The 14,376-nt window shown below is 38.1% G+C and overlaps 1 protein-coding gene across 1 annotated transcript; it reads left to right on the plus strand.

Annotated features, from left to right (window-relative positions):
* The first annotated feature begins 4,934 nt into the window (after nucleotides 1–4,934).
* Nucleotides 4,935–8,087, plus strand: LOC144514284 (phenylethanolamine N-methyltransferase-like). Its single transcript, XM_078245467.1, has 3 exons — nucleotides 4,935–5,127; nucleotides 6,073–6,283; nucleotides 7,175–8,087. The coding sequence occupies exons 1-3, from the start codon at nucleotides 4,956–4,958 to the stop codon at nucleotides 7,611–7,613; spliced, it is 822 nt and encodes a 273-aa protein (XP_078101593.1). The 5' UTR covers nucleotides 4,935–4,955; the 3' UTR covers nucleotides 7,614–8,087.
* The last annotated feature ends 6,289 nt before the right edge of the window (nucleotides 8,088–14,376 follow it).

A 14,376-nucleotide genomic window follows, 5' to 3' on the forward strand; every position in this document is an offset into this window, starting at 1 on the left:
CATTAAGAGACACGCTTTGATGTCTGTAATGAAGATATGCATTAAACCAGAGAACAGCTGATTTGGAAAGACCAATAGCATATCAAGAAGAATATAATGATTGACCATGTCAAACGCCTTAGTGAGGTCAATAAAAATTGCACCAGTAGACCTGTTGTTTTCTTGTGCAGAAAAAATATCATTGGTAAATATTGTAAGGGCTGTTGTTGTAGAATGATTAAGTCTAAATCCAGATTGATTTGGAGTCAAGAGGGAGAAGTCATTAATATATTTAGACAGTTGCCTAAAAATAAGCTTTTCAAATATCTTAGCTACATTACTAATTATGGAAATTGGCCTATAATTGTTGACATCAAGTGAGTCACCACCTTTGTGTAGTGGTATTACTTTCGCAAATTTCCACATTAATGGAATTACGCAAGTGGAAATTCTTATTAGTCACCCTAGTCGGATCAATAATGAGTTGAGTAAGGTTTAAACTGTGTCTGTTCCGCCGCCATCTTGAGACAGACAACTGATCTTAAAGACTCAGAAAAAGATTTTTGTACTGCTTTTGGATATTCATGTAAAATAAATGCTAAACTAAGCAACATAGAATAACATTTCACAGATGAAAAACCTGTTTTATAATATTATACTATTACGAAAGCATTGAATTTAATATCACAAAAGGTAACATTAATCCTTCTTTTAAGCTAACAATAAGTTAAGTGACTGTCCTGCTAATGCTAGCTTGTGTCAGGTATTTGTTATTTCAGTAATTAGTAATACCTCAGTAAGATACTGAAAATGATGTTTGTTATGTGTGTTACTGAACAGTTTCTTTAATTGTGGATAGACCTTCTGCCTCCATAGACACACATGCATTAGGAGGAGCACAATGTTGGTTAAGAAATGGCCGCCGTGTCAACATATCGCTCCAATAAACAGCAGCGGCCAATGTGGTATCTATGTATATATGCATATATCTATGGTATCCCATAGGCTTCTTCAGTGGATTAGACACATGAGAACAGCTGGTTGTATTTGGGGGGACATTTGCGAGCTTTTGGCTAATTCTGGGATGTTTAACCCATGTACAATCATTCGTTTTATTAATTTGCTCTGTCCTCTTCTTAAATAAACTGAATAGAATTGAACTTTCACATTAAGTTTCTTACTTTTTTACAGGCGTATTCTTCTTTATGACACTCTTATGACTCCATATCATCCTTTAGTTTATCACAAACATTCAACATCTACACACATCTGGAGATACATGGTTTTCTATGGACAGGAAGGGTCTTTTGAAAAGTAAATAGAAAGGCATTTCCTGTAGAAAATGATTGTGAATGCCGAAAAGATAAATTGCTAAAGCTTAAAGGTACAATATGTAACATTTCTGCATTAAAATGTCTAAAAACGACCATACCTATGTTATATATTTTTTTGAGTTGTGTAGTTACACTAGCCCAAATGTCAAACCCAGAGAAAACGTTTCCTTTAGTTGCCCGTCAGTGGCCGTCAGTAGTTATTCGTAACTTCTGTCAAAACACCGGCACCCAGATGATATGTTCAGGAGTAATTGTAAATCATACAATGTCACAGTAAAAAATACTTGTAACCGTAATACTGCTTTTTCTGCGACAAGGCATCATTTTGTGATTAATTACATGCCACTTTGCAACACAGTAATACAGCAGAGATCTTATTTATTGATACATATTAATATTGATCCAGCTTAACGTTACTACAATGTGCTGGCTGACAAGTAGTCTAGCTAACATTAATGCTTGGTGGATAACATTATAGGGTTACAACATTGTTCAGCACGCTCATAAAGTTATTAGTAGTATGATTGTTTTGACCATGGATAAAAGCAGCACTGCGCTAACCCACGAATAAGTTCACTAGTAACGTTAACGTTAACTGCTGCACTGCTGGCTAATGTTAGTTAGCTGGCTCTATAGCTAACTGGTCAGCTACCAATATAGATCGAATCAAGAAAAACGTAATTACGTTGTGGAAAATGCAGCTATTTTATTAGAATAACATGAATAAACGTTATGAAACGTAACGTGAATAAACTTGAATAGGTACACACGTCCGTGAACAGAAGCATTCTAACAGCGATGTATTTAACAATAAAAACTACAACTCTCATAATTCCATGCAACTTCCCAACGTCATTAAAAGTCTGTGTTTACAATCCATTGTTTTGGTTGAGAGACCCCTAGTAGCAGAAAGTTACATATTGTACGTTTAAAGTTACATTTGTAATGAATGTAATGCATGCTAAAGACGATTCAGCATCAGCAAAAACAGCGCGTCTATTACGTTAGCCAAAAGTCAAACCGCTCCCTCGTGATTTGTAAGAGCACTCTGCCCTTTGATTAGTTTTGATTTTTAGTAAAGACAAGAACAGCTTAATATAAAATCTTGTTTGTATCCATAACGTTTACTGATGTTCGCCGTTTCGACGACATTACGTTACAACACACAATACAGTGCCAGGTGGGAGATTGATCATTTTTATTTGATTAGCTAAGCAGTCCTATAAAATCCACTTCCTCTCACATATCACAGCAATAAGGCTGCACAAATTAAACCAGGTTACAACTGGGGAAACAACAAATACAATAGGATTAAGTAGTCTAAACATAACTGTTGCGTGCACATAATAAATCTTTTCTGATTTTATGTTTGTTAGGCTACTTATTAGCTACAGTGTAATGTAATACAAGGATAAGCAGAGCTTTTCACATATTAGAGTAGCTGAAGAAATTAGCTGGAGCCTAAACATGAAAAGTAGTAAAGTAGTAAATGTGGTGATATTGCCAGCTTTTTTGCTAAGAAAATTCAAAGAAGTACAAAGGAGGAAGAGAATGAGGGAAATGAAGAAGGAGAAGGCAGTAAACTGGAGAGACCAGGAGGGTCAGAGCAGGAGAAGACCACAGAAGGAGACGAGGAAATAAGTGACGGAGAAGAGGAAATAAGTGAAGGAGATAAGGAAAAAGAAGAATCAGTGAGGGATGAAGAGGAGACTCCATATTGTATACTCCTGGTTTGTCCATGTACTGTAAAATTGCATTAGATAATTATGTTTGCCACTCTCCTCTTTCTTTTTTAAGATATATCAAAATGCAAAGGTGATGCAGCAGTGTTGAGAAACAGCGTGCAAAAGCACTAGATTTAGATCCGTTTGTGAAAGGTTTTGCTGCAAACCGTCGCCTTAAGCTTTCCTAAAAACGATGGGTGATCATGGGTCATTTGTGGACTGTAATTATATGTTTTTAATTATAATAAGTACTTGAGTATTGTCTGCTGTTTTATACTTGCAGCCACTGCATCTTGGACACAATTATTGTGCTTTTGATTTCATATTTTCATTTAGCTTTTTATACTTTTTGCACAGTTTTGTGGTTTTTTGAACACTGGGCTTATTCCTGTTGTGAATTAAAAACGCTTGTAGTGTGTAAGGGCATGATTAAACAATAACTACCGTAGTTTAAAAGTATTTTTGTGTTTGTTTAGTTAAAGCCATTCACATATAGGGATTCCCACGTACCGTCTACCCATGCCACCCTGCCAAGACTTCTTGCCCCCCCCTTTGCCACCCCATGTAAAATGTTCTAGATCCACCACTGCCCAATACACTTTTGTTTGCAGAGTAAAGTTGAAGCTCAAACTGAACATGTTAGAGGCTGTTTCCCCTGAAGGCAGATCACGGAGCGCTGCTCCTCCAAAAGGCCTCAGGCAATACAGTCTACACACTGTGGACACACAGCACTTTGTTCAAATGCTAACACGCTGCTGGCAAAACGGTTAAGGATGGAAGCCTGGGGTGCGCCGCTTAGGCCTAATTGGACGGAGGAATTATGGTATTCTTCGGTAGCCTGAGTAACTTTAACTGTTGTTCATGTGAAATCTCAAAGACATCCTGATGTTTATAGACTATTTGTGGATGGCTGTTTGCTGTTTGACCTATCAATTCCTGTCGATAAAGTATAATAGGGTAAATCCTGTATAGTGCATACACTTGTAGCTGTTATTTATCTTTGTAAGTCCCCCAAAGGCCACAGTATAGTTCGAACACTGGTGATCAGACATCCAATCCCATAGAATATCAGTATCAATGACCGTCATTTAAATTCCTAAATCTCTTACAGTTAATCTTCTGTAAACATGAACCTTAATTTGTCTCCAAAATGCATATATGCAGTAACTAAGAAATAATTACACATGGCGGTGCAACAGGGCGGGCTCTGTGAAAGAGGACCCGCTCCCTATGTAGATATGAAGGGATCATTCTAAGCTAACGAAAACACAACAATTCTTAGTTTCAGGTGATTATACACGAATGAAAACATAATTATGCATTCCTGCCAACTGGTCCTTTAAAATCTAAAGAAAAGGTGCTGCACCTCTGTGTCCAAATTAGCTTTTTACCTACATCTATCTTTGCTCATTCTTTCTCTTGACTATCATCTTGTTCCTATTTGATGGATTTCGTGAATCCATTTACGTATATTTTAAAATGTATTGATACTCAAAATACGGCTTCTCTCTGCACCCTGTACGACAACCTCTGACTTTGTAATCATCTTACTGTCGCCTGTCAACATAAGAAACTTTTCCTTTCCCTTGCTACTACTCACAATTCCCCATCTCTCTGCCACTCAACATCATTAAACTAAAATGGCGACATGGAGATGGAGACAAACCTCTTGGTGTCTTTCAAACAGGGCTTCTTGAGACAAAACTGGTCTATTGTTTGTTTGCGCCTCAGGGCAGAACAAATGCTATTCTGAGTGTAACACGCCCAAAAACAAGATTGCCATCTCTGGCCATGAAACTCAGAGTAGCCCAAAGCACAGACACACACAAAATGACACAGACACACCCAGATATACACAGGTATATAAGGCTGACCACTAAACAGAGGTGTTAGGTAGAGTCACAAAGACAACAGGAGGATGGAAGAAAAGGGAGCAGAGAATGGAGTGGCGGCCATGGCAGCCTGCTACCAGGGATTTGATCCTGCAGCGTATCTGCAGAATAACTACACTCCACCACGGGCTGATTTTGAAAGAAAGGACTGCGTTGTGCTGTGGAAACTGGCATGCCTGCATAGAGCTTTCACTGAAGGTAAGGAGACGGGTGATGGGTCATCGTCATCAACTTCATTCCAGAAACAGTTGATGCTCAATAAAAAGCTTTTAAATTGAGTTAAACATAATGCCTGATTATGATGATAATCTCTTATGTCGATGGTGTTTATTAAAATAGGTCATTGGTTGCAATAATAATATATGTGTATATTTAATTCAACACTAATAATTTGATTTCTGTCAGAGGCAAATGTTTCAGATGTTGGGCATTTTTGGAGACAAACACTTTGTTTGTTCTCCGTTATTCTCACTCTCAAAAGTCGGTGAATACACCTTTATTCTATTTATTATATAGATTTAAGGTGGGTCCAAACACTGTTAAAACCCAAAGATCTTTGTTTTTGTACAACTCAAGATTTCCAAACATACCAAACATGTCAGGCTCAATTAAAGGGACAACTGTATAAAATGTCAAATAAATGTATTCATTTTGAATTTGGTGCCATCAAAAAAGTTCTTCTTTCAGAAATTTGATATAATCTCAGCAAATTGGTGCAACAAGTGATTCCAGAATACAGTATGTGACACTGTCCGTAGTTATAACAGTGTGAAGGGTTTGTTTTATTTATTTTTTATTTAACTTTAATGAAATTGTTGAAGAATTAAGGTGATGAAGTAAAATAAAGGACAAAGTGTAGACAAAGTAACAGATGCTAATACCAGATACCTTTTGAAGTTTTCACATAAAACATTTGCCTGTCCTTTCTCTTCCTCTTTGCAATCTTTCTTTATAATCCAAGCACTCTTCCCTAAAATCATTTTCATTTTATCAATATTTCGGAAGCTATGATCATTCAATAACTCTGTGGAGATATTTGAATAGAAGCTGCATATTAATCAAGGCATTTTGGTAAAGAACTCTCAATTAGCTCTTTCTCAGAGTCTTACTTCTCCTCTCTCTCTCTCTCTCTTACCTTTCCAGGCGATGTGAGTGGTGAGCTGCTGGTGGACATAGGTTCGGGTCCCACCTTGTACCAGGTGCTGAGTGGCTGTGAGGTTTTCAACAAGGTGCTCCTCACAGATTTCCTGGAGGTCAACAGGCAGGAGCTGAGGAGCTGGCTCCAGGACGAGGGAGGCTGCAGCCTGGACTGGACACCATACCTGCAGCACGTCTGCAAGCTGGAGGGACGACGGTACGACCAGATCCCTATAAACTCCGTTTTAAAGACTTGAGATATCTTGAAATATCACTCACTACGAATGGCTCAATGTTTAATTAGTATCATCATCAGGAAACGGTTTATAATTTGTAATGTATGGTGTTCTATAGAGAGAAAATAAGAATGCTACTCTTTTCACTTTACATAGATTTTTACATAGCATTCTAGAGTTCCTTTTTCTACTTCCTCCCTCCTTGTGGTAACACCATAATTGGTTTCATAATTCTAAAAATGAATCCGTCATCTTCTTTCAAGGGTCACAAGATCTCACGTTTTATTCTGGCCCTCTTTTTGAGCTATGAGTCATCCTCGTACTGCGCCTACTGTGACAATAATAAAAGTGCAAAGTACAGCTGAGGCTGATGACAATATCATTAGTTTTGTAAGTATTTGGACATCAAGCAGTAAGTTATGGACACATTTAGATGTTTGACCTGGTGCTACTGTAGATGAAAAGTCTGAGTAGGAAGTCAGTAGGAAACATGATTTGGGAACCATGAATGTCTGTACCAAATGTTGGACCAATTCATCCAGTAGATGGTGGCACTGGATGAGAGGTCAGGGGATCATACAGCTCTTATGATTCATCCTCTGAGGACCATGTATGCCTGTACAAAATTTCATGGCAAATCATGCAAAAGTTGCTAAGATATTTCAATCAGGACCAAAGTGGTGGACCGAGTGACCAACAGACCTTCAATGTCATCCCTAGAGCTATGACCATAGCTAATGAACACCTACATCACTATCATGCAATGCAGTGTGCTTCTGAGTCAACACACAGTATGAATGACATGACTAGTGCAGATACATGCTGTGTGCATTTACAATAGCTGTTTTGATCTAATTTGGTGATTCTAACAGGCCCTCAGCATGGACAGAGAAGGCTGCCAGACTACGTCAGGTCATCGTGGACATTGTACCCATTGACGTGCACCGCCCTCAGCCTCTGGCCCATGACGCCCTTCCTTCAGCAGGGGCCGACTGTCTTGTGTCCTGCTTCTGTCTGGAGAGTGCCAGCCCTGATCTGGCTTCCTTCACCAGGGCCCTGGGCCACATTGGGAGGCTCCTGCGGCCCGGTGGCCACCTCCTGCTCATCGGAACTCTGGGAATGAGTTACTATTTTGGGGGGGCTGGGGTAAAGATCCCTACGGTCCCAGTGAATGAGGCCCAGCTCTGTGCTAGTTTGAAGGAGAGCGGCTACAACCTGATCAGGCTGGAGGTTTACACATTGCCTCAGGACATGAAGCTGGGGGTTGATGACGCGTATGGGGTGTTTTTTGTAAAGGCAATGAAAGAGTAAGTGTGTGAAAAAGAGTATAGATAAAGGCTATTAAAGATGAAAGTGAGAAAGTAAAATATTATATATTAGGCCGAGGTAAATGCAAGGTTTAGCACATTAGACAATGAGGAAATGGGCTACTGGTGATGCTAATAATAATAATACTCACACATATTTGTTTTTTGGGGATGAGAGGTTGCTTTGATTCTGATCTTCAGTCGTTTTCGAACTGACTCTTGAAGGAAAAAAAATGCAAAGACAAAAAAACATGTAAATGAAATATTTCTCTTCATTTCCTTGGTCCAGTGAATGTCTTTTCTGAGGGTGAATAAGGAGACGGTTCCTTTTTCGTTCTGTTAGAAATGTAATTACACATTGCCCCCTGCAGTTCAAACACAGCAACTACAGCATCAAGAATGTAACGCTTCCATTTTTTGATGATGAGTTGCGTGTTATGTTTTGTAATTTCTGATAATAATAAAGATGCTAAAACAATTTGTATTTCATGTTTTCTTATCTCAGACCTATATTTCATAACAGCATTATATTGATCCAAATTTATTGTTGATATTAAAAAAGATGGGGGCAGAGATTAGTGGAAGCAGTATAAATTTGATAATACAGCTAAAAAGTTGCTTTATTTTGAATGATCAAATTGAGATATGCGTCTGAGAATATGATTGTGTCATTAGAAGTACTGAACACCAGGTGTCATTACTCTGCCATCTAGAGTTGCTCCTCAAATGTCAAGCCAAAAATGTGTAAATGTTTTCTGATTTCGCTAATACTTGTTGCTAATAGCCGCGGTAAAGAACACATAGTTCAAGTTCAAGTTCAAGTTACTTTATTTGTACCCAGAGGTAGATTTTTTTTGCAGTACAGTCCTCATACACACATATGGGAAAACAACAAAGAGGCACATATCACACATCATTCAACTTAAGACTTAAAAAGTTCTTACCGGTCCAGATTATGCTACATATATAGTCTGTAAACATGTGAGGCTGCTTACAAATGGACAAGAACAAAGATCATAAAAGTGCAAAAAGGTGTTCAGGGTTTTCATTTAATAAATCTCAATGTCTCACAACACATTTGTCACACGTCCAAATTACATGTTGACTCCATGTGTTAACTAAAATGCCAAATAAAGAAACCACCAAAAGAAATATGACTGGAGCGTTTTACATTCCTACAGATTCCTTTTACAGACATACGATCACACAAATACAAACAACTGATTAGCAACCAAAAAAAACCAAACATTTATATACAAGGTCAATGATGGATGTTGAATCTAAAATATTAAATGTTAAATCTAAATGTTTCGAGATGCATTTTGAATGTGCATATTAGTTAAATATTTAATTTCACCGGAAACATTTTCGATTTATTAGTATATTTTGCTAACGTTGATTTAGGTTGTTATTGTGGCCTCCATGTTTTCACATACCTGATGCTCTACACTGTAAACCTTTGATGTAAATGTACAGCTAAAATCACAGTATCTTACTGTTTTAATGTTATACAGGATCATACTGTAAGTGGCAATGCATTCTGGGAGAAAATAATGATATTACCGCACCATCTCAGAATGTTGCAGATTAAAGGGATTTACTGTTAATCGCAGTGCATCTCGGGAAAATAAAGAAAAAAGCGGGAATTACACTTTGAATTTGAACATATTTATTTTTCTGACCAGTCTATTTTAAGACATGCAGCACATTTCACTGTTGCTACTCTTTCCAAATTATGCTTTAAGGGAAAAAAAATTAGCAGCTAATAATTAGTGAGAAAATATTTAGCATATAACAGGACTATATCTTACGGCAAAGAGTGTGTCTATTATTTGTGTGTGTGTGTGTGTGTGTGTGTGTGTGTGTGGGAGGGGGAAGGACACAAGAGATCCGTGAGACTTTTTCTCACGGTGAATGGCTCGGACTCGGTCGGTGATGCGTATCAGTCTCTGAGAAGGAAAGCACATGGACAGTAGCAGCTGCATCAAGAGGAGGCGATTCAGCATTTTTTTCAACATTTATGTAAGTTTCAAAATCTTTTTGTTTGCCTGCATGCCTTGAAATGTTACTAAGGATAGTTTTATCGATTTATTTTTTGTCAGATAAGGCAGAAGATCACATTAACGTTAAGCTAGCTAGCTAGCTAGCTAGTAAAGTTAAGCTTCAGTTAATGTTAGCTAACGTTAGCTGACAGGTCACGGTCACTAACGTTACCACTAACACAATTAGTTAGCTACGGTTAGAGGATTTTCCTCAGTGAGCCTAACTTTATACTGTACAGACATTTTGGAGCGAGATCTTTAAAAATGAAACAAAAAGAATCCTCAACCCTATGCTGAATCTCATATTTGCTCTTTTTTTTCTTCTTCAACTAAAGTTACTGTAACCTTACAGACTTTTTTGTGGTCTCATATTTACTCGGGTTTTCTCCTAAAACTAGAACTTTAGCTAGATAACGGACTTTTGTGCAAAAGAAGAGAACGTTATAATATTGACCTATTTTCAAACGGTTTCATTGTCAATTTTGTGGCTTCGTATTTGTATTATTTTTTTTTTTTTTTAACTTTAGGCAGACTTTTTTTTTTTGCTAATGAACATTGTTTAGTCATATTTTCCTGGGTTTACTTCTAAAACTATAACTTTAGATAACAGACTTTTTTTGTGCAAACGAAGATATACTATTGACGTGTTATCGATCTAACTCAAACGGTTTTATTGTCAATTGGGTGGCTTCATATTTGTATTTTTCAAAAATACTTTTGGACAGATTTTGTTTTTGTTAACGAACATTTGAAACGGTTCTATTGTAAACTCAGTGGCTTCATATTTGCTCCTTTTCCCATCTAAAACTAACTTTAGTTAACAGACTTTTTTCTTCTTTTTTTAGCTAACGAACATTTCAAAATGTTACTTTTTCAACTCTGTGGTCATGACTGTGACACAAAATTTGCATTTGTTGGAAAATTGAAAATTCACAGGAATGTCCCTAACCTATCCTTTAGATGTGCCCTACCTAATTGTCAAAACTCATGTATATAGAGATCACCCAGATAAAAATAAAAAGGCCATCTGGTAACGTTAATGCTACAAGTCATTTTGTTGGCCATGAAACAATACTGTCTTGTCATGTGGATTTTTGCACCGTCAAGTGTGACAATATTTAAAATTTCTTCTCTCATTTAAAGAGCCATATTAGAGAAGGCAGGTCAGTTTCTTGTCCACATACAAACTGTGATAAAATATTCTCTGTGGTGTCTACATTTTCATCACATTTGTCAAGGACGCACAAAAAAAGTACAGTGGGAGGTGTTGCAAGCCATCTGACTTCAGAAAGACGAGCAAATATTCAGATGGAGTGTGTCAGCGAGCAGGTCGAAGGCTTGAGTGAACAGACAGAAGTCATGGGTAGGCAGGCAGACATGTTGGCTGGCAACGATAATGGTGATACAGAGGGGGAGCGTTCAGAGGTTTTTCCTGAGCATGTAGATGAGTCCGTTTTCTTGAACAGTTTGGCATTGTTTTATCTTAAACTGCAGGCAAAGCTGTTATTACCATCTTCAGTCATACAGTCCATTATTGAGGATTTCCAGGGCATACATGATATCAGCCAATCTAATGTATTCCATAAGCTTGCAGAGAAGTTGGTAGCCCGGGGAATCTCAAAGGGGGATATTAACAACATTTTAGATAGCATCAAATCAGAAGACCTATTCCAGGCATGCAACTCTGGTACATTAAAAACTGATAAAAGAAGAAAAACAATTTTCAAAAATCAGTTCAGATATGTTGAACCAGTTCCTCTCTGTCTGGGTCAGAATGAGTCAGGAAAAGAATGCTTTGCCCAGTATGTGCCTGTGAAAGAGACACTCAAGTCACTTTTTCAGTGTGAATCAGTCAGGCAACAGGTTTATTCACGTAAGGAGCAGGTGAGCTCCTCAGCTCAGCCGAAAGATACACTGGAGGATGTGTGGGATGGTACCAATGTGACAGAGCATGCATTATTTAAATCCGATGCCAACTCCGTGGGCCTCATACTATATCAGGATGCCTTTGAGGTTGCAAATCCACTAGGCTTGGGGAAAAAGAAGCATAAGATTCTTGCTGTTTACTTTACACTGGCCGATGTTGCCTCCCACAACCGGTCAAGTATGGATCAAATGCAGCTGGTTTTATTATGTAGAGAGCAGGATTTTAAGTACTTTGGCCAAGACAAAGTATTTAGCTCACTTGTAACAGATCTAAAAGAGCTAGAGGAAAATGGTGTGACCTTGTCTGATGGAAAGGTGCACAAAGGCACACTGTGTGCCATTGCTGGTGATAACCTGGGATCACACAATATTGGTGGTTTCAATGAGAATTTTAGCAGGAGTATTTACTTCTGCAGATTCTGTGATATTGATGGTAAGACATTTCTTACCTGCCCCTTGGCGAAGGCCTCAGCCAGGACAGTTGAATCGTACAATGGCCATGTGCAGCAAAATGTTGCAGCAAACTCCGATTCATCTGCCGGCATTAAATTTGATTCAAAATTGAATGAACTTTCCTTCTTCCATGTATGCCAACCTGGGCTACCTCCTTGCATAGGCCATGATCTTTTTGAAGGTGTTATATCATACGACCTGGCCCTGTATATCAGACACCTCATTACATTAGCAGAAGCAATTTACTTACATCAAACTAAACCGCCGCATTAATCACTTTCGTGATTTCGTGACGCCAACAATAAACCAAGTGATGTCAATCCTGGAAGTGAGAAACTAAGTGGACATGCAGTGCAGAATTGGTGTCTTCTTAGACTTCTGCCAGTCTTGATTGGGGACAAGATTTATAATCCGATGAACTACAATATTTGGCAACTGGTGCTGTAACTCAGACACATTGTTGAACTGATCTGTGCTCCAACGATAACCACTGGTCAGATAGCCCACTTGAAAGTTCTGACAGAGGAGTATTTAGTCAGCCGAAAAGAAGCTTTTCCAGATAGTCCATTGAAGCCGAAGCACCATTATGTGTCACATTACCAAGATCTTACCATTTGTTTTGGGCCTCTCATACGCCTATGAACGCTTTGATTTGAGAGTAATCATACCTATTTTAAACAGTGTGCTCGCAAACTACACAACTTCAAGAACCTGCCTTCTATGCTTGCTGAAAGGCATCAGCTTCAGTTTTAACCCTGGAACTGAGCCAACCAGCTACAAGATGAGTTACTAGTTTTGGTGATTATAAAACATTTGATTCAGCACAAAAAACATTTTGAAAACAAATTACAATACTGTGTAGAGAAACTATCATAGATGTTCAATAGTAGAGGCTCGCTCTAGCCATTCGCGGTTTTGTGGATACGGTAAACATGTCTATGGTAACAGCAAGTTGGACCAATCAGAGACATTGCTGTTACGCTTAGGATTGTGGGTAGTGTAATTTTTCTCCATAGGATCGCGCATAAAACATGTTTTTCTGAATGCAAGTTTGATTTCATAAGGACCTCTTTCTTTTACAACCTTGTAGCTCGGGGTCAGTCTGCCTCAGATGATTTAGACTGCTAATGATAGACAAATTTTCCATTGCACGTAGACGAGTGCCTTTGTTTTTTTCTTCTGGTGCGTATGTTCGAACACGCCACAAAACTGGTGTTAACTTTTTCTGCTACGGCTTTGATACAGTTCACAAAACTGCAAAGTCTGCTGTACCATTCTTTAAACGTGCTGTATACTCATGTGATATTTGCTACAGTATAAATAAAGAGTTAATTAGATTTTGAATCTTGCCTTTTTTCATTGTTATTTAGGACTGACTATTTATTGCAGTCTTCCCTAACGTAGAATTTAAAGCTGCAGTATTTTGAGATTTTTATAATAGTATTTTTTTATGCTGCCAACACAAGTGTATAAATGTAAAACAAATTCAATAATGTTTATTTACAGTAAATAAAAAAAGACATGAACATAAAAGGATATTTTAGATTTACAGTGTAATACTGGCGAAGCAGCTGCCAGTAAAATACAGTAAATTCAAATAATACAGTAAGAAACTGTATGTCTATTTACAGTAAAATACCTTAAATTTAAAATACAGTATGCCTACTGTAAATAAACAGTAGTTTACTGGTGAAGCTGCTGCCAGTATATTACTGTAAATTCATCTACAGTTAGTAACTGTAAACCTGTTTACAGTTAAGTACTGTAGTTTTAAAATACAGTATGCTTACTGTAAATAAACAGTAGTTTACTGGCGAAGCTGCTGCCAGTATATTACTGTAAATTTACGGTAAAAGGTTTTACAGTGCAGCATATCCCCTGAGAAAATGGTCAAGTGCTTTGAAGAGATGTGGTAGCCACCGGGTTCCACCTACTCTGGTTGGCATCAAAGCCTTCATGTGGAGCTCCCTGAAGTGTTGCTTTAGGCTGGCCCTGTTCACTCCCCTCTTATGATATAAGGTGTAGAGTCCACTCAACAGGTCCTCAACTTTCCTGGCCATCACATTTTTCCTTATTCCGTCTGAAAAGGCAAGTTCTAGCTTATGGGCCATGCAGTGGATCCCCAGCACATTTGGTCTGTCTGCACGCAGTTTTGTAACTACACCATTGTTTACTCCTGTCATTACAGATGCTCCATCTGTGGTGATTGCCACTAGCTTGTTCTTCCAATCAGTGCTGACTCCACTTTCCATTATACTGCACACTGCTTCAGCTATATTTGTAGCATCTGGCTTTGAGACAGCTTTTACCCCGACAAAATCAACTTTGACCTTCCCCTCACTGGCA

Source organism: Sander vitreus, unplaced genomic scaffold (assembly GCF_031162955.1).
Source record: "Sander vitreus isolate 19-12246 unplaced genomic scaffold, sanVit1 ctg529_0, whole genome shotgun sequence".
Classification (NCBI taxonomy): Eukaryota; Metazoa; Chordata; class Actinopteri; order Perciformes; family Percidae; genus Sander; species Sander vitreus.